General features: G+C 38.9%; 1 protein-coding gene across 2 annotated transcripts in view; it reads right to left on the bottom strand.

The window, feature by feature from the left end:
• Positions 1–20,436, bottom strand: part of TRPM7 (transient receptor potential cation channel subfamily M member 7) — a 73,161-nt gene that overhangs the window by 27,113 nt on the left and 25,612 nt on the right. For both annotated transcript variants that reach the window (XM_083411755.1, XM_083411754.1), the window contains exons 2-16: positions 18,558–18,637; positions 16,945–16,983; positions 15,817–16,015; positions 14,785–14,998; positions 13,470–13,594; positions 11,840–12,011; positions 8,931–9,105; positions 8,574–8,697; positions 7,247–7,319; positions 5,699–5,799; positions 4,858–4,992; positions 3,270–3,323; positions 2,284–2,424; positions 952–1,086; positions 74–354 (exon numbers count right to left, since the gene is read on the bottom strand). In XM_083411755.1, the coding sequence (XP_083267881.1) occupies positions 74–354; positions 952–1,086; positions 2,284–2,424; positions 3,270–3,323; positions 4,858–4,992; positions 5,699–5,799; positions 7,247–7,319; positions 8,574–8,697; positions 8,931–9,105; positions 11,840–12,011; positions 13,470–13,594; positions 14,785–14,998; positions 15,817–16,015; positions 16,945–16,983; positions 18,558–18,637 (2,048 nt within the window). The remainder of the gene's footprint in view (positions 1–73; positions 355–951; positions 1,087–2,283; positions 2,425–3,269; positions 3,324–4,857; positions 4,993–5,698; positions 5,800–7,246; positions 7,320–8,573; positions 8,698–8,930; positions 9,106–11,839; positions 12,012–13,469; positions 13,595–14,784; positions 14,999–15,816; positions 16,016–16,944; positions 16,984–18,557; positions 18,638–20,436) is intronic.

Below are 20,436 nucleotides of genomic sequence, written 5' to 3'. Positions count from 1 at the left end.
TAGCTTCTAGCAACTACTAGGAAACAAGAAGCTGAAATTTGTCTTAAGGATTTTAACAAAATAGAATGTTTACTTTGAATACTGTTTCAGTTCTTCCGAGGTATCGTCAACAAGGTCACTTTGTTTTGATTCATAGGCCATTGAACGATATAGCTTGCAGGCCACTAAGGCTTTCGCCATGGATTCTTCACCATGTTGCCAGAAAAAAAGAGCCATTTTTTGCCTCTTCATTAGTACTGCCCACAGTAACAACTCATTCAGAGGGTAAGGAAAGCGTCTCGTTTCTGGATCATCAATATCTACTATGTCATCTTTGGTTTGCTTCTTTTTTCCTTCTTCTGAAGTGTTATCGGCCTTTAAAAAAAAGGTAGTCATTTAAAGGTTTTACAAGGGCAGCTAGAATTATAAAGTTTAAAGAGAAAACACAACAGTGAAATGTGATACTCAGACATCAGATATTTGTTAAAAACTCACCAGTAAGATATTATTTCAGGTAAGAATCATTCAAAGAAAGGCACCAAAATGACCGAAGTAATATATCATAAAGAAAAGTATCCAAATTAGCAGCTCCACCCACAAATAAGATAATTTTAGCCTGAGAGAGAACCTTGCTATAAAGAAATGCCATGTGAACATCTCCGAAGCAAAAGAGGGAAATACAAGCAAGGTTCCACGGCCACAAAATCAGAGATAAGGAACTTTCATTTAGCTCTTGAAATTTCTCAGCTTATTTGCATGTGTCAGAAAAGGAATTGCTACAATTATAGTGATTATCTGTATCACTTCTGCAACTCCAATTTCAATTATGGCATGTGTGCTTTAAAGGCTGTTACAAGAAGTACAGTACAATGCACTATTTATATACACCTCCGTACATGCCAAGATCACATCACGAAAACAAGAGCCCTGTTCCAACTTCATCTCCTTCAAGGGCAGCTGTGTGCCTCATACCTTTGGTTTGTAAGGCTGGGCAGTTTTGATGAAGTGATTATGCCGCATTTTCTCTTTCTTATCCACCCTGTTACCAAAAGGTTCGTGGCTTTTACGCAATTGAGGGGTGCTGCCTGAAGCATTTCGCCCAGACCGCTGGTGGTGAGGAAACAGAAAAACATGATTATAATGTAGTAAGTGCCTGAATTATGTGAAATCATTGAGATACACAGCAACTCATTATCTGAAGGACAAAACCATAAATATTTGTATATAGCCAAGGCAAAGTAGTTTATTTTTGCGTAGTGGCGAGAATATAAGCTGTGAAGAGTCTCAGTTTGACTCTCATGTCGATTACAGGCTTCCTGGAAACCTCTAGGGCAGTTCAAGGTCTCTCAGACTCAATCCCCATCTACAATGTTGGAATGATAGTGGCCCACCCTGCAATATTCTTTTAATATTTGTTGAGATAATAATCCAAAATGCTTTGGGCACAATCCAGCAAAAATCGAAGCACTTAAGTGCAGCTGGATCATGTCCAGTATATTACTATTGATACTGTCACAGAGAAAGCAGACCAGTAAATTGCACAGTTCAAAGTCAGAACTAATTCTTTATTAGGAAAAAAAAAACATTATCTCCACAGACTTGGCTGAGTGACAGGCCTAAGGAGCAGAGCAGCTCATTCCCTGTAGGTCTTATTCCACGAAATCAGTTACCAAGACTAAAGGTCCCTGCCGTCTATGTCTCCTCCTCTCCAGGTTTCCTCCCATTTCATGTCTCTCCTGGTTCTAGGAGTCGGGGGGGGGGGGGGGGAGCTTGTCGCAGCAGGAGAAGAAACCCGTGACTCTTAACAAGCGTGACTCATCTCTGCCTCTTGACCTCCCTTCTTCCACTCATCTGCTTCAGCTTCAGCCTCTGATTCCCGACTTCTCTGTTTCACAGACTCTCCTACCTCACCAAGCCCTGTTACATCTTCAGCTCCCGACACCTCCTCTTCACTGTCTTCTCTCTCTGACCACTCATCGTCGTCCCACCACCACTCCCTGTATTCTGAGCCTTCTTCCCTTGGTGGTTCTCAAGCTGGTTCCTACCACCATTCCTGTGTCTAACCAATCCATGACAACTACTATGCAGTTTAGTACACCCAGGCAGCGTACTCCATTGTCTTGAGACAGATGCAGACATACATACATTTGTACAGTTCCAAGTACACAAAACACTCTAAAGATCTTAGGAGAAACACCCTTCTAAGAAATGAGCTGCTGTTATTTTGCATTAACTGAATTGTTTAAAGAGGTTAAATACTACCTTTTATGCATGACTTCAAAAAGAAAAAAAGAAACCATATACCCGATTGCTGCCGCTGAGACTGTTGTATATCACTCTGAAGCGTTTTCGTGTGTAGGTGCATCTGTAGGTTCCTCCCATCAAATATTCCACAACAAGCCCCACATCGATCAAAGTGAGTTTATATCCGGGAGGAAGGTTTCCCTGGGGACAAGACAGTTTTAACTTAGCACTAATACATGCTGCAATCTCTGTATCACATGATGTCATTCTGCAAAAAGCGGTTCTGTGTTCAGCCCCAAGCACTCCCCAGGGAAAGACACCTTGGCATATAGTGCAAAGTCACTGCTAGTTGGGCAACATGGACTAACAAAGTGACTCCACATCTCAATTTAGGTGCAACAATAAACTATGAGTATCTGGAGCAGCCCAGATGCATGCCGTGTCACGGCTAAAATGGCCGCTGTTTCTTTAATGCGAATAAAGCTGGGTCAGCATGACTCAGCGGCCTGCAGCAGGTTGTATATATAAGTGAGAAATGTTAGTTTGCAGCGGAGGCTGGTGTTTGGGTTGGTTGGTGCTGGTGTGTATAGTTATTCATTCGTGTTTTGCACAAAGACCTATGAGAATAAAACTCTGCAAAGATATTCTTCTGGACTCTTTTATGCTGACAAGGGTCCGAGGACCAGGCTGAGGAGACAAAGGGAGGTCAGAACCTTTTCCTCCTTTTTTTGCTTTTTACAAACACTGACATGCCGTTCCTCCTTCTGTGCATGAGGTCCTTGGTTTCCTTCAAACACAGAAAGGACATGAAGCAATATGTAGCTACGGACAAGCATCCATTTGAACATGAAGCAAAGTGCACCCATTTTTTAGTGAATGACGTTCTAAAATTCTTAAATTACCCGAAAGCAAGTTCTCCACTAGACACACCACAGTAAGTGCTTAAAATGTTGTTAGTAAAATGACTATATGAGAAGGGGAATGAAAACGTAGTTTCTTGTTTGTGTGCATCTAGAGATGTTGAAGTATTTTAACAAGAGCCCTACCTGTTTGACATCTCGAACAAGATGAAGCAGTGCTGGATTTGTTGGGCCTTGTTTCTTGATGTAGAAGAGAAGAATGCAGACTTTTAGATACACTGAGGCATGTGACAAAACAAAGCAGTAGAATGACAGATTGCAAAATTGTGTTGTTGTTTTCTCAATTATCCAGGTTCTACAAAACTCAGATTTTTTTAAAATTAAAACAGAAGCACTATCTTCTACATGATTAAATAATTTGACTGCTGCTTTAGAAAAACCAAGAGAAGAACTATAACAATTTAATTTGCTATACTTCTAGAACAGCTCTACCTAACCAAAGCTTTCACCAGGCATAAAGACTATGCTTTCCTGCAAACATGAAAATAAAAACTGAACTTTTGATAATTAACAGCTTTTTTGTATTTTTCACTTAGAAGAATCCTGTGAATCAGTAAGAGATGTCCATCCTTCCCTAAGGGTTTAATCCATAACCCAAAATAAGGCAGTAACTGGCAGAGCAAAGCTCCAGTAGCAGCTGTTAATTTCCCTCCTAGTCTTTCTCCTCAATAATTTTGGGGCTAATCATCTAAAGTGTGAGGAGGGTTTGCAACTACTGGCTCCCTTCCTTAATTTGTCTAGCATCGCTTGAATCTAATTTCTCAGTCCTCTGATGTGTCAAAACACACTCATTTCTCTTGAGCTAGATTTTATCACTTTTTAGCCTTGTGAAAGAAATGTCAACTATTTGGCCCTTCCAAAGGATGCAATCAATAAATCTTTATTGTGGTCAAAGACCAGACAGCAAAATTAGCAACAGCAGCATACACTTCAACAGCATCAAGAGGCGGACGTAATTAAAAATTCCCTATAAACTTATTTATATCCAAAAGATGCAACCGGCATTTCAATTTCCACAGGTAAATTCAATGCCATCATCATAAGCTGGTTGAGATCAGCTCTTGAATGCAGGATAATAATATTATTTTCTTCAATGTGTGCTCCAAAAGCTTGCACAATCAGAATGAAGGCTCATGCTTTACACCTAAAATTCTGTACCGTTACTGATATAAAAATGGCAACCTTCCATTAAACACCTCCTTCAATTGTTCCCCAAATCAATCTCAAACAGTATTTCACTTTGAATGCATGTTTTTATATGGAAATTATAAATGAAATCAAAATACAACTTGGGAATCTTAAGAGAATTGTTGTTGCTAAATTTATTCTACATATGAACCGACCTGAACCCTGTGATCATCATCTTTGTGTGCCCTCTCCATGAAGATCTGGAGGGTGGCAACATGAAAACAGGTGGCTGCCTGCTTGCGGAATGCTCTTCCCAGAAAGGCTCATCTGGTGCCATCATTGAATATCTTTAGGTGCCAGGCAAAACCAATTCCTTTTTAACTGGGCACTTGGCTTTTAATTCTCTATTGCCTTTTCATGTAGATGGGATATTTCATTGTAGTTTTTTTAAAATGTTGGTTTTAATGTATGTATATGGGGTTTCTTGCTTTTAAAATACTGCAAATCACTCTGTTGACATGGCAAAAAAGTAACTAATGGGTGTAATTAATAACAATAATAAAAATAAGAATAAGTATCCACTTACAGTGTTGTAAAGTTCTTCCAGTCTGGGAATTGTAAGGAATTTGTGCATGCTCACTCCATTTTCAATAAGAAGTTTCACAAAGGCAACTCTATCCATCACAAGGGCATCTAACATAGCTTGTTCCAAAGACCCAACCTGAAGAAATAAAGACAATCCTTAAATTGAAATAATATGAGAATTGAGAAAACTAGTATGCCAAAGTCTACTATATATTTTGGAAAGTTGTTTTGTTCCTTATGCATCTGGACACCTCTTAAGAGATTGAATTCTGCATCAAGGAACTTTATTTTGTGCCAACTGAAGTCTGAAAGTTGTATCTGCAGTGAAATGCTCATGATCCCCACCACAGACACTTAGTTTAAATGGATACCACTATTAATCATAACAAACAGCACAGAGAAATCCAGAAGAGCTAACAGGGCTGCACTTCCTTGTTCTTCTCCCCAACGAAAGCAGTGTTAGTGCCAAATCCAGATCAGAAACCAGATTGAAAGGGGCCTAAATTACTAGTGAGATCCAAGAGTGTCTGAAGTTGCATGGCAACCACACCTGCTCAATCACCTTGCAACGTGATTATTGAGCACCTTGCTGGTTCACATTATGCTCTTAGTACTCATCTTCACACTAAGTACAGTTGTCTGCAAAATATAATTTGCTCCAAACAGGGAAAGGGGGCAATTTGCACAGGAGAGGGAAAGGCAGAGTGTCTGAGACTGTATGATTAGGTGATCAGGAAGCTTTCTGTCTACACCAGAGCATTATGGTTTTGACAGACGATTCCTTAACAATAATTCAACATCTTATTAACAAGTCACCGCTATGAACAACCATGTCTACATACCAGCCACTGCTGTCCATAAACAAAAACATGATTTTTGGCAATGTCAACTCTGTCCCACGCAAGTGTAAGGACAAGCTGGTCAAACGCAGAAGCATTTGTGCCTAGAAAACAAACACAGAAAACAGATTCAAACCTGTTCACCATAAAACTCTTATTTTCAGCTGATTTCATGCCTTACCTTATGCTAGGGAAGTAATGCACAGCCTATACAATTCATGGTAAAATAGAACATATCTGCTGGAAAAAAGATATGCCCTCTTTTAGAGTGCTACAGATTGTGGCTTATTACTAAAGCTGAGCTGGAAAGGGCAGAATTTGTGAAAGCTTATGTCAATTGTTAGTGGGTAGTTCCCTAGACTGGATGGAGGGGAGACTGCCTGTTCTTGAAGGAGTTACACTCCCTCTTAAGGAGAAGGAAGTAACACCCGGTGGCGTGGAGTAGAATAGAATCATAGAATCATAGAGTTGGAAGAGACCACAAGGGCCATCGAGTCCAACCCCCTGCCAAGCAGAGTGCCTTCTGTCAACTTTGGCTGGTGGCCAGATATGCCTCTATCTGAACAGGGATAGTCTAACTTCTCTGGCCAAAGCTCTGGTAACCACTAGGTTGGATTACTGCAATGAGTAATACATGGGACTGCCTCTGAAGACAGTTTGGAAACTTCAGCTGGTGCAAAATTCCGTGGCCAGACTGCTCACCAGAACAAGATGCTTTGGGCATATAACACTGATCCTGGCCCAACTGCAATGGCTGCCAGTCAGTTTCTGGGCCCAATTCAAAGTGCTGGTGTTGACCCATAAAGCCTTAAATCGCTCAGGACCTCAATACTTAAGAACCACCTCTCACCATGCTACTTGACCTGGGCCCTGCTTGTCAACCAAGACCTTTCTCTATGTCCTCCTCTTCCCGAGAGATTCAGAGGGTGGCAACACAAGAAGAGGCCTTTTCTGTGGTGGCTTCCCATCTGTGGAATACTCTCCCCAGAGAGGCTCACCGGCAACCATCATTACATGTCTTTAGGTGCTAGGCAAAAAACATTCCTTCAGCTATTAAATAATCTACGGCCTGTTAAATGTGTGTGTGAGGCAGGACTGATCATGCTGTCTATTATTATGGTTTGTATTGTGTTTCTATTATTATGCTTCATTAAAACATGTTCTTTATGTTGCACACCGCCCTGAGATCTTCTGATAAATGGTGGTATATAAATCAAATAATAATAATAATAATAATAATAATATAACCACAACAATGTCCCCAGTAATATTTTGGATGGTACTGTGAAAAGGAGAGAAATTGTCTGCCTATTCAGATCCAGAAAGCAGTGGACTCACTTTGGAAGAGTTTTATGAAGTTATCACAAAGCTATATTGAATGGCTATGTAGGATGAGACGACACTATGCAAACCAGTGGTAGGCAACCTGGTGCTCCAAGGATGCTGAGTGACTACAACTCCCATCAGTCCAATCAGAAAGCCCATCGTCCCCACCCCAAAAACAATCAGTGCATGCTTAATTATGAGACGTTTTTAAGGTCAAAAACTCACCTTTTAGCAGCGCTGTAAGGATTGCAACATCAATATCTTGATGCTCATCAGATCCAATATGGAACACAGTGATCTGGTTTTGAAAATTATATTGGGAGGGGGGGAGTTTTCAATCTCATAATAGTTCCTTTACATATGGTTGATTTGTAACAGTTCATTTGTCTAGCCATAAACCATAACAGAACTAAAGAAAATGCATTAAAATAATCTGCTGTTGCATATACAGAATTCTAAAACCATATAAGGAAACTGCAGAATAATTAACTGCAGTTAATAACCAGCAGTACTATTCTACAGTTAACAACTGTACTAATATACTACTATTACACATGTAATTCAGATACCACCATTTAAAGCTTAGCAAATTCCAATTCAAAGAAAAGTTAATGCCATGTGCCTCACAACGCATCAATATAATTAAAATTTACACACATTGACAAGCATTTAAGGTAAAGATAAGGTAAAGGACCCCTGGACGGTTAAGTCCAGTCAAAGACATCTATGGGTTGCAGTGTTCATCTTGCAGTGGAGTGGTTCAAATATAACCAAAGCTTTATATGCATGAGCCTGCAGTTAGGTCTGAATTTTTATATAACAATTCCCTCCATCCTTTCTTTGTTTGAAACAAGAAAACACGATACTTTGCTGTTTCAAATGAATCACAGGACATGGTTTGTGTTTGCCTTGCAAGCCAGTGCTAGAAATCAGAATCACAGAATCAAATAGCAATTGCATAGCAATCACAAAATTTAAGTTGCTAATTCAGATGTATCAGCAAATGAGAGCTTGTCAAAAACCAAGAAGAGAGGGAATTGTAACACATGAGACAAATAGGGAGTCTGAAAGCCGAAACCTACTCCAGAGTTCACAATATGTTATCGTCACACAATGGACTGGCATTATGTTTGGTTTTTGAAAACCTCCATTGGTTTTGATAAAACACTTATTCAAGATCTGCAGGTACAACACAGATCTTTGGACAGAGCTTTGGATCTTGACTGAAAGTCAAAAAACAAATATAAACCCTATGGAAAAAAGGAAAGCGTAAACATATTTTTTAAAAAGAAACGAGGCTCAGCTCAGACATAGCATCAACTTGTGGGGTTGCATCCAACTAAGTTATTGTCATTGCTCCCTTGGGGCCTTGGGGCTTGGCCCTAGGATGGCAGACTCTGGAGGAAGGTGTGGAGGAATGGGGGAAGGCTGGTCTATTTTAATTTTTCATAGCTAGTGTGATTAATCAAACATTTATTTAGAAAAGTATAATGCTAAAGAGTGTTACTACACAACCCTATTGTCGTGGTATAGTATGCAGAGATTTACTCACAAGTTCTCTTTTTTTCATGCACTCCAGTAAGGTCTGGAACAAATGAACTGCCTCGCTCTGACCAAAATTAAATGTCTTTTTGATGGTTGAAATGACTTCAGGTTCTGCTCCATCGGGAATATTCCTGAGATGAAACAAGAATCAATTGAAACACGCAACCATGTGTATTCTTCCCATCAAGGGGAGGGGGTGTGACTCAGGAGTTAGAGGGCAAGGTTTCAGGTTTAATCCCCAGCAAGATCTCAAGTAGCAAGAGGGGGTGGGGAAAAACCTTGGACAGGTGCTACTTTGAGAAGACAATACTGGGCTACATGGACCAATGTTCTGACTCAGCAGAAGGCAGCTTCCTATACTTACCCTCCCTCTTCTGTTTGTTTATATACATAAGCTAGGATGTCTGCAGCTCTGCCAGTCCCCTCACAAACCACCACTGGCACAGGTGGGTTTTCCTGAAGGTATTCCAAAACTGTGAGGATAACATTGGGGCCACCTTCAAATATGAGTGCAACCACAGGGACACCCTGGCCAATTCCTAGACAAAAGAGGTAAAAAAAAAAAAATGCAGTTCTTTTTTCATTATGTCTTTTTCAGAATAAGCACAGCATAGTTCATTAAAACTCAACTCGGAAAGAATGACTTATACTCAAAAAATGTTTATAAAGAACTGGAGCTACTCACAGGGCTTTCTATATCAAGAACCGAAGTGTTATTCTTTAAAAATGCTAAGCTAAGCCCTGCAACGAAAAGCTCAATTATGCAGTCTGTATAAATTAAGCAGAATTGCAGGATTTGATATTTTATACAATTTATTTCATGGTTTTGACTGTTTTGGACAGTTTTTCTACTCGTCATGGGAAGGGGCAATGGACTATACAAAGCACTGAAGCTCCTCACTCTGTTCACGTGAAAATCTTATTCAGCAACTCTCCATGAGTCCAAGAACTCATCGAACATTTGACCAGACTTTATCAAACATTTGTTCAACATCTGCCTAGGGTGATGGTTTGAAGGCACACACAGTCACACTGCAGAAACTAAATGCTTCAGGTCTGGCAGCCCTACCAAAGTAAAGGAACTGGAAAGGTCTTTTGGGGAACTAAAAATGTGAATACAAAATACACAAAAAAATCATTCTCTGCAGTTCAAGGGCAATGCATTTTAACTATGCATACAAATCTTCACCAAACACTAATCTTCCTCAGCAGCGCTAAGCATAAATATTGCTCAAAATTTCTAATATAATATTAAAAAGGTAAAGGGACCCCTGACCATTAGGTCCAGTCATCTCGCTTTATTGGCCGAGGGAGCCGGCATACAGCTTCCGGGTCATGTGGCCAGCAGTGCATGGAAATGACGTTTACCTTCCCGCCAGAGCGGTACCTATTTATCTACTTGCACTTTGATGTACTTTCGAACTGCTAGGTTGGCAGGAGCAGGGACCGAGCAACGGGAGCTCACCCCGTTGCGGGGATCTGAACCACCAACCTTCTGATCGGCAAGTCCTAGGCTCTGTGGTTTAACCCACAGCGCCACCCACGTCCCTCTAACATAATATTAGACTCACCTTATTCCTTCTATTGCACAAACAACTTAAGAGGCTGAGTAGCACACATTTTAATACTGTTAATCATACACAAGGGCTAAAGTGTGGTTTACACATTTCAAAGGCCTAATTAAACTGCAGCCAACTGTGTCAGCATAAACACAAATGGAAGAGAAACTGTAAACACATAATAACTGTACACAGTAAAAATGTAGCCCATAGTTACAACAAATACAGAATATGGAAGCACTACAAAGCTTCTCTTTACCAACTCCTAGTCAAAACAGGATCATTGGTTTTAAAAACATTTTGGGAGTAGATGTACTATATTCCCCAGAATCCAGCTTGTACAAATGATACTTAACAGCTAATCTGTGACTGACGCAACACAGATTAGTACAAAAAGGTCAGGGTTTCCTTATGTTATTCACACACAGATCTAAGGGTTGCATGCTCACAATAACTTCTGCCCCCAAAGAGAGAAGAATTTCTGTTGTTATAGAGTGCAAGTAAGACTAGAAGTGCAAATCACTCACACTTATTATTTGCTGTGCACCTTTATTATGTCTGAAACCGATTAGAGAATTCAATCTCAAAAGGAATGAAATACAGTTTAAGCAGAGATATTGGTGTGTGATGCATTGGATTGGGGGGGGGGGTATTCCTGACAAGACTGCACCCTAAAGGATCAGACTCACAGCCTGTGGCTATTGTTACATCTGGCCCCATCTCTCGATGTTGATGGCACCTGTGGCATGAAGCCCCTTTCAATAGTTAAGGCTGGACAACCAGCTGTGACTCCTCTTGTGCAAAGACAGCCTAGGCCACAGATTGTGAACCTGCGGCTCTCCAGATGTTGCTGGACTAAACTGCCATCAGTCTTGACCATTGGCCTTGCTGGCTGGGGCTGATGGGATCTGGAAGGTCACAGATTGCCCTACCCCTAGGCCTAAGCAATTATGCATTTCCGAGTCATATCCAACTTAAGACTACTGCAACATATTGTTCAGGGACCTGCCTCTGAGAATTTCTGAAAAAAATCTACTGGCCAAAAATACCACTGACCAGAACAAGCCAGAGGGAACATATCTTATTTTAAAACTCAGATTTCTAAAAGATCACCTACTCCCCTTTAATGTTTACCCCCAATTCCTGAATTCTTCTCAGGAGTCCCATCTGGTGCTATTATGCCTTTTTCAGCACTAGGCAAATAATATATTTTTATTTACCCAAGTCTAAACATTGGTTGAAATTATTTTCTTACTACTATATGCTTACATTATTCTACTGTTTTTAACTGGTTTTTAACCATTGGTTATATTGGGATTACTCTAGATTTCATTAAACTACCATGATAGTGGCAATGCAGAATGATGGGAAGTCAATCATAATAATAAAAAAATGCATCCAGGAGAATCAAATGAAGTAGTAAAGCTTTTCCTGGAAGGTACTACTTCTAGTGGCAGGGTGGAGAGTGCATCTTTCAATTATCCTTAATAATCCAAGCCCCGGTAAAGAGAAAATCAGCACTCCTCCACTTGCTATTTTTCTAGCGGCAGTTAAATTTCTATATGGGGAAGCAGTGAAACCTGCAATCCCAGCTCCCTTCCTAAATAATGCAAGTCAAGACAACTTTTTACAAGCTTAAGTTCCAACCCCCACACTGCATATAGAACAAAAAGGGCCAACACCACATAATTAGTTAATCATGGTCCACACATACGTGCATGGATCCTTTGCAGGTTAATTGTTTTTTCCAGTTCTCTTCGTAGTTTCACTTCTGCTCCATATTTTCCAACTGTCCCATCATCCACCAGTATGAAATGGGAATGAAGATTATTCAAGACGTTAAGTTTGCTCAAAGGATTCAGCAGGGTTTGATATGGAGCAACAACCTAAACAGAAAACAAAACAAAAAGACCTTCGCATGGATATAAACCTGATTCCCTCCCCCCCCCCAAATGTAGCAGGCTTCAAAATTCCCTTTTCATTTGCCAATTGCCAACGATCTGTTTATTCATCAGCTGCAGATTTCTGCTTCATTCCCATATAAAGCAAGTTGTAATACCAGGAAGTATCAACACATTAATCTTATTCATAATTGGGATTCTTTATTCTTTAAAATCACAATGAGGTAAGCACACGGCAAGGAAAAAGCAACCAAAGATCATTGCTAGGATGGTTTTTACTCTAAAATATCTCATTGAAAGACTGAGGTTTTCCAAGTTTCCAGACAGGGTTGTTTTTAAGTAGACTGGATTGATTCTGACATGCCTATGTATGCAGGTCCCATTTTGCAAACACAATCTGCTCCCCAGAATTAGTTCATTAGGTGAGCATTCACATAGCAAACCACTGATTTCAATTGTTCCTAAAAGGAAAACCCCAGTGTTTTCCTGACCAAGAAGAAATGACAAAAAAAATCCATGGCTCATAACCGCCCCCTCACCTCTGAGAGAATTACTTTCCTTAATGATCTCAGCAAAAATAAAATACAGTAACAGCTTTAAAGAAAGTCATTTAGTCATCTTCTTGTTTTTTGCTGGTTGTGTACAGTCATTCTGGCTCCTTTCCTCAGCCCAGCATTTTCGCCACCCCACACCCAACTCTCCCCTTCTCCTTTCTTTTGTTTTCTTTTTTCCTGCCTCACAGTGTGTAGGACCAGATCTTCCCCTTAACTTGTGTGCATATAAGCTGCTTGTGAAGCAGCAGCACAGTAAGAACTACACTAGGGTAGGAAGGCAGAGGCAGAAAAACTTAAGAGGCGAGGCAGAGAGTTGGTGTGGCTGGCGGGGAGATCACAGTTTTCTGCACACAAGGGAAGCTGCTCGTGAAGGAGCACCATGCAGGATCCGATCCTTCCACTTAACAGCTGTTAAGTATTGAGATATGATGCTGCATGGTGCTGCTCCCTCACAAGAAGCTTCTCTGCAGACAAGTTTATGGGGAGGCTCTGAGAAGGGAAGGGAAGAGATGGTGTGGCTGGCAGGGAGATACAGCTGGAACTGAACTGAGGAGACAGGGAACACGGAACATGGCACCCAAAATGGCTGTCCCCAACCAGCAAAAAACAAACAAGAGGACTAAATGAGTTTCTTTAAAGCTGTTATTTTAATTTCACTGAGATTCTTTCAGAAACACACCCAACTGTTTGTATACGTTTGTACAGTTATATAGCTAGGTTTGGGCACAATTTCCTCATGTGACATCCATTTCACAAAAAGAGTTTCCTATTCACATCACAACCTTACTTCATGAATTGAATAATTCTCTTCAAAGTCTTAATGTACTTAGGAATTTTCTTCTTTTCATAAACAGTTGAGAGCACAACAATAATAAATGGGCAAACTTACATCTCTCCCAACGAGGTCATTTCTGTTTTCAATTACTCCCCAAGGAGCTATTCCAATAGTGCAAATCTTTCGAGATGATCGAGAGGCATGTTCCTTGAGGGCATCACCAACGTGCTTTGCAACTCCTGTTCAGGATCAAAGAATATTGTAGTGTTACTAAATGTATGTTCTACTGGTGGCAAATATCTACAGAACCCAATGGCTCAGTACACATCATGCTTTAGCAAAAAAACAAAAACAAAAACAAAAACCACTTTGTTCAATTTAGAAGGCAAAGTAATGCTATAACACTAGCACTGAAATACATTTAAGACCGATGTTTATTGTATTATAAGGACGCGGGTGGCGCTGTGGGTTAAACCACAGAGCCTAGGACTTGCCGATCAGAAGGTCAGCGGTTCGAATCCCCGCGACGGGGTGAGCTCCCATTGCTTGGTCCCTGCTCCTGCTCGCCTAGCAGTTCTAAAGCACATCAAAGTGCAAGTAGATAAATAGGTACCGCTCTGGCGGGAAGGTAAACGGTGTTTCTGTGCGCTGCTCTGGTTCGCCAGAAGCGGCTTACTCATGACCCAGAAGCTGTATGCCAGGTCCCTCAGCCAATAAAGCAAGATGAGTGCCGCAACCCCAGAGTCGGCCACAACTGGACCTAATGGTCAGGAGTCCCTTTACCTTTACCTTACTGTATTATAGAAAGACTTGTAAAAATGTGTAAACACTAAAGTTAAGTTTTGAGCCTTCCTAATTACAAACAAATCCTGATGACATGAACGGGCTCTCCAAAAGAAACCGAGCCTAAAATGCGTATCTGTCAATGTGTGCAAGTGCTTCTATAACCCACACTCTTAAAGTAAGCATTTTACACCCTCAACAATGCCCGAGTTCAAAAGCTTGCAGGATTGAAACAAGGCATTTCTTATGAAACAGTTCCAATGTGTCACATCATAGCCTGCTTATCCAAAATTCAATTATCAATCAGATCATCATGAAGGGCACCTTTTCAACTCCTACATTTTTGAGCTGGAGCACAAGTTTCCAAGCCAATTATGGGTACCACCTTCAGTAGCTTTATTCTCTGTGAATCTGTAGCATAAGCAGCTCCACTTTAGTTGGCAGAAAATATGGGGTAGTTTCTGGCAATGTGGATGTATGTCATTTCCAACATGACACCTGATGATTCCATGCCTGCTGTCCCCATGGCCATGCAGACTGCAATCATACTGATGCCAATTTGACATCAAAATAGTCATACGGAGATGATATCCAGGTGTCTCAAGTGCATGTGAAGTGGAAAGTATATTTAGAGTCAAGACTTCACCTGTATTCACTCCTCCAGTTATAATCCAGGCTCCTGTTGTCACTGCAGCTTTAATAAGGCCTTTACCAAGCAATTGTTTGATGCGTGGATGAAGCTCAAATTTTTGCATCCCTCCATGAACAGAAACAACAAGCTTGGGCAGTTCCATCTGCCATTCTTTAAGCATAAGCTGTAGGATGGCTTCAGGTCTGGTGTCATATGACAGCCGCACATACTAACAAAAAAGAGTTGGGAAGGGTTAACCTTTTTTTAATAATGCAATCAGGAAATTATAGCCATACTTATGCAAGGGTAAATAGGCATTTCACAGGTCATTCCAAATGCATGAAAATTTCTAATGGGAATTAGAGAACTGCCAGAGGATTCTGAATATGCCACAATAATGATATTTAAAAACCTAATCACAACACGATTTATTTTATTTGTAAACACTGCAAAAGCATTGAACATTTTGTCAAAAGGGTGATTCCATAGTGAACACTGTAACATAGACCCTTTGTTAATATTTTGTGTCTTAGTCAATATTTTGTGTCTTAGTCAATATTTAACTCCAATTAACATTATGCTATTTGTGTGTTAATTGGTTTGATCTTCCCATAAAAAATAATCAAGCAGTATAGCACAGGTAGCTCAAATGTTCTCTTTTTATTGTGTTTTAAAAGATGTGACTGATATAACAACTTTGCAACCTCAATAATCTATCTGTAACTTGTTTTATGTAACTTATTAATTTAAAAATTATGTTATGTATTTTTGTGTTTGGATGAAAGGCGGTGTGAAAATTGTAATAATAATATTAATAATAACAATAACAATAATAGAATGTACTAATTACTTCAATTTGGGGTGGGGGACATAAACATAAATTTAAAATGTAAAGTGCAAATAAGTCATATGGAACCTTGACTTCACTCATCTCTTTACATGCTACTACCTTCATGCTTAGATATATGTTTTCATATTCACTTGTAAATTCATTTCAATATTATTCCACTCTACCATTAAGCAATATATGGAACGTTTGATACTGACCTTAGCTCGATACGAATGAGAGCCTCCTTGAAAGTTTATGATACCATAAGCATCTGTGGAACTCTGCTCAGTATGTTTTTCTACAGACCACTCTTCTACCTCCTGATTAAAATTTTCACCCAGTTTCACATCTGAATATTTCATGGCAAGGCTGGCAGTAAAGCAAGCATGTTGGCGGACCAAGCGACCACAACAGCACCTGCAGATAATCATCGCAATTTGCGGAATTGGGGAAACACACAAGAGGTAATTGCATAAGCTGTTGTCCATTCTCACAGTACTGGATATGCATCAATTTAGGATGAAAATACCTATTAATAGTTTTGTGCACTTTGTGGTTTTTTTTAAAGTAATTATCCCGGCTGATTTGCATGATTCTGGCAAAATTTCTGAACCAGTTGTCTTTAAATCCTTTAAATATTGCCAGAGCATAGTAAAATAGAAGATCAACTCAATTTACTTTACAAGGAACTCATCACTTTTCGCACATTTTCACACAATGAAACAGCAACAGAACGTATGGACAAACGTCTTATCTGAAAAACGGACAAAAAGTGTGCATGCCTTGAACAGCACATTTGATGTGGACAATTTTATCAAAATATGGTATTCAAAAGAAGACTCTGATTACTGGCACCCACTGGCTTTGCACATAGGCTTGTGGCAAATCTTATACATTAATCTTCTGTTTCAGGGGGAGAGGGGCAGAACGGGGAAAACTTAATGTTTGGTCATATTTTTGTGTGTGTTTCTTAGTTGCTGGAAGGCTTTGACATTATCTGATAAGCAGTTCACATAAGAAAAGTCAGAGCAAAGGTATATAGGATGACTTATAATAGTAATGTAGAAAATATAAAACACCCAAGAACTAGAAAGCCATGGCTAAGGGTCAACATACCTTTCACTACCAGCACTGGTGAAAGGTCTACCTATATCCAGTTTCCCTTGTCTACCCACATCCTTCCATGTTTTAATTAAATCTTCTTTACATTTTTACTTGTCTTTTGCTTCCAGTCATTTCTAAACAAATTACAGAACCATCAGCTTTCTGATGTTTTACTTATGTCAAATAATTAAAACAGTATTTTCAAAAGAGATACATAATTGCTTCATCTTACATAATCATACCTGACAAGTTGCTGACAAATCTGACATCCTGGAAGGCATCTATGATTAAGAATACAATAAAGTAAGTTAGAATTTTTCTTGTATTTTTTATTAAATCCAATTTATGACTAAATATGACCGAGATTATTCTTAATATATTTGTCATTACTTTCTGAAATTCACACCACAAATTATTTACTGTCCTGTCATGTATTCTGGGATATGCCTCTTAAGAAGAAAGCACTGTAACTGTTTATGAGGGCAATTTTGTTTGCATGAAGGTGGTCTAGAGAATAATAGAAAAATGACTGCTCATAGTTGTATGCAAGATATATCATTGTAATGTTACACAGAACAGAATACAGATATGATGCACATATGATAAAAGTGCAAGATTTTACTGTCTACCGAAATTCACTGTTGGGACAAATCCCTCAATACTTGGAGATCTTTTGACAGCTATGAAAAAATTAAAAATAATTTCTAAAATATGTTTAATACCTTTTTTAGTTATAATTATTCATTATTTTTAATTTATAACCTGCCCTTCTTCCCCAAAGGGAGCTCAGGGCAGCTCACAATAATGTAAGTGAATAAACCACAATTTAAAGCAGCACAATAACTTATTGCAGAAAAGAGTTACAAACAACAGCATAAAATCTTCATAAAACTATTATCCAAAAGCCTGTTTGTTTGTTTTTTAAAAAAAGTATTTATGCATTTCCAAAATTTAGGTAAAGAGAAGGACAGCCTGATTTCCCTTGGAAGAGACTACTGCCACTAAGAATGCCCAGAGATAATTATAAACCCTGGGAAAAGAATAACTAGATTCCAGTTGTTTGAAGCTGCAATCCAGCGCTCAGTGTTAAAAATATCAATGGAACTTTCAGAAGATACATCAAATTGCACTGTGTTGAAATGCATTTTTAAAAAAATTATGTTTAACCCCAGGTCTGCTTAACACAGAGATCAGCCACAGCAGTAAAATATATGTGAGGCAGCAGACAACTGAGCATAATCATGCCAGATGGGATATGTGCTACAAATGAACAAAACAAAATGGTTTGTTATTTGGGAAATGTCCCAAATTAACAAGGGTGGGTCGGAAGTATTGTTATTGTTGTTTTCTTAGTTTTGTTATATTTGTATATCAATTAAAAAAAAAAAAAACAGCTCCCCGGTTTATGTTCTTGATAGCAACAAATTTTTCATGTGTTTCAGTTTGATCAAAGCAAAACCTGTGGAGGGTCCTTTGGCTTCAAAGAATGCAAAATATATATTTCAACATATTTCACAATCAAAAACAAATGTTTGCTACCTCCTCTTCAATTATAACAAAACTTTAAAAGCTAAATTTTACTTTTACTCAGAATTTGTACTGAATTCAGAACAAACTGAAGGTCAAGTCCTCCAGTCCTCTTTCCACTGCAGTCCCTTGCACCTCCCAAAAATTATCTGCAGATTCCTCTGCTCAAGATTTCACCAATTCCTCAGGAGAAACTTGAGGCAGGTGCAGAGGGCCGCACTGGAGAAAAGAGAGCAGAACGTTCATTTTCTGAGCACGATCCTTATGGTCACAGCACATAATTTATACTTCAAAGTTAAACCTTCTGCTTCCATCGTTTTTAGTTTACCTGTGAGGATCCTTTGAACTTGGTATAATGTAGACACATTCCCGTTTGTTGAAAGTATTTTCTATCCAAGATTTCTGGGACTGTAAAACAAGTGATTTTCAGGATCATGCAAAAACAATGTCAGATATTATACAGTCTGCAGAAAGCTATTTCTCATGGGATCTACCACCCATGTTTAACAGTAAACAACGCCTCCCTGACTCCCTTTCCCCCCTCCAATATATTTTCAAACATACATAGATTCTATCCATTATGCAGGCCTGTCTTTGGGATAACAGAAATCAAGCCCCATCAAACCACCTTTGCATGTTTGTTATGGCAATACCTGTACAGTCAAAATGTTAATTAACTCATTGCTCTCTTATAGAGTTATATTGCTATAAGGTTTTGAAGCTGGGTTTATTCATAAGAAGTGTGAGAGGAGAGCTCTGCTTGCTTTGATTACAGAACTCACCAACTTTACAACTACAGCTGTGAGATATAAGGGACTCCTCCGTGAAAAATATGATAAAAGGACAATCTCATTGTAGAGGAGAGGCAAAGAACTGAGATATGAGTTTATCAAAGATTCTCCCAGCCTAGTGATAAAGTAATTGAACCTCCAGGTGTGAGTGCTTTCATGAGGAAGCTGGCGTGATTTCTTTATTTTGGAAGAAGTCTACTGAATTGTTTGGGACACTGCCTGCAAGCAAAGGATTTATAATATACATAAATGGCTAAGCTTTACTTCAGAAAGGAAAAGTGCAATTGCACAGCTTTCCAACAAATATTTAGTAAGTATTCTTGAAAATATTATTCATTTTGAATTTTCAGACTAAATCTTTTCAGTGATAATACATAATATGAATATTAGGACAACATAAAAGGGCAGTACACATCCCACTGGTATACTGTGAAGAACCTAGTGCTAAAGTTGCTAAGGACAACACTTCAAAATTATTCCACATTTATACATTTGTCTAAAGAAAGAAAGAACTTATTTGCTTTCAAATCCTCTATGAAATGCATGTTCCATTAATCTCTTTCAATATCCTATGTGAGTACAGGATTACAGCATTAACTCTAGACAACCCCCCCATAAAATGTATAAACAAATAGTTTTGATTAAGCTGTTTATGAGTTGGAATAAACAAAAGGACAACAAACACACACTATTTAGCTGCTATGACCATGCGAAAAAATAGTTTTTGGAATATCTATCAAAGAATAAGGTCCATAAATATCTATTTTAGAGTTGCCACCTATCCTTGAACAGAGAAACATGTGGATGCCAACCACGTATAAAATCTCCTGAGCTTACTCAAAGTTTAGAACTGCAATTTAAAATAAAAAATAATAATAATCTGCATCATTGAATTTATCAACTTTACCTCTGGGTAGATAAAAGCTGCCCTGAAAGTCTTGCGCTGAGGAGTGTATAATGAACAGGTGTACAACCAAATGAATTCTAAGAGTTCGTCCAATAAGCAAGCTCTAGAACAGTTCTCATTATTCTGCTTCTATAAGCTCTTGCACATGCAAAAGAAAATCTGTGGATTTAGTTTCATGCCCCTCCATACTCCAACACAAGACGTAAAACAAGTCTTCCATTAGATGTTTTTGGACCCAAGTAATGCTACAACTAGTTTCAAGCCAGTAACAATGCAGTTTTATTCAAGAACCTTATTCTTCATATTTATGCTTTTTATTTTGATCTATGCTTTGGACAGGTCCCTTTCTCTTCTGCCAAACTTTCAAAGCAAGATATTGTTAATTAGGTAATACAAGACAAGTAACAAGTATATACCATAGTGTTAATGGTAAGAAAGACTTTTCAAACTATCTTTATAGATACATGCCTGCTGACTTCAAGCATTCGAAGGTGGCAAACAAAAGTATA

Source organism: Podarcis tiliguerta (genome assembly GCF_965153285.1).
Source record: "Podarcis tiliguerta genome assembly, chromosome: 14".
Taxonomy (NCBI): Eukaryota; Metazoa; Chordata; class Lepidosauria; order Squamata; family Lacertidae; genus Podarcis; species Podarcis tiliguerta.
This window is presented reverse-complemented; position numbering and strand designations above follow the sequence as displayed.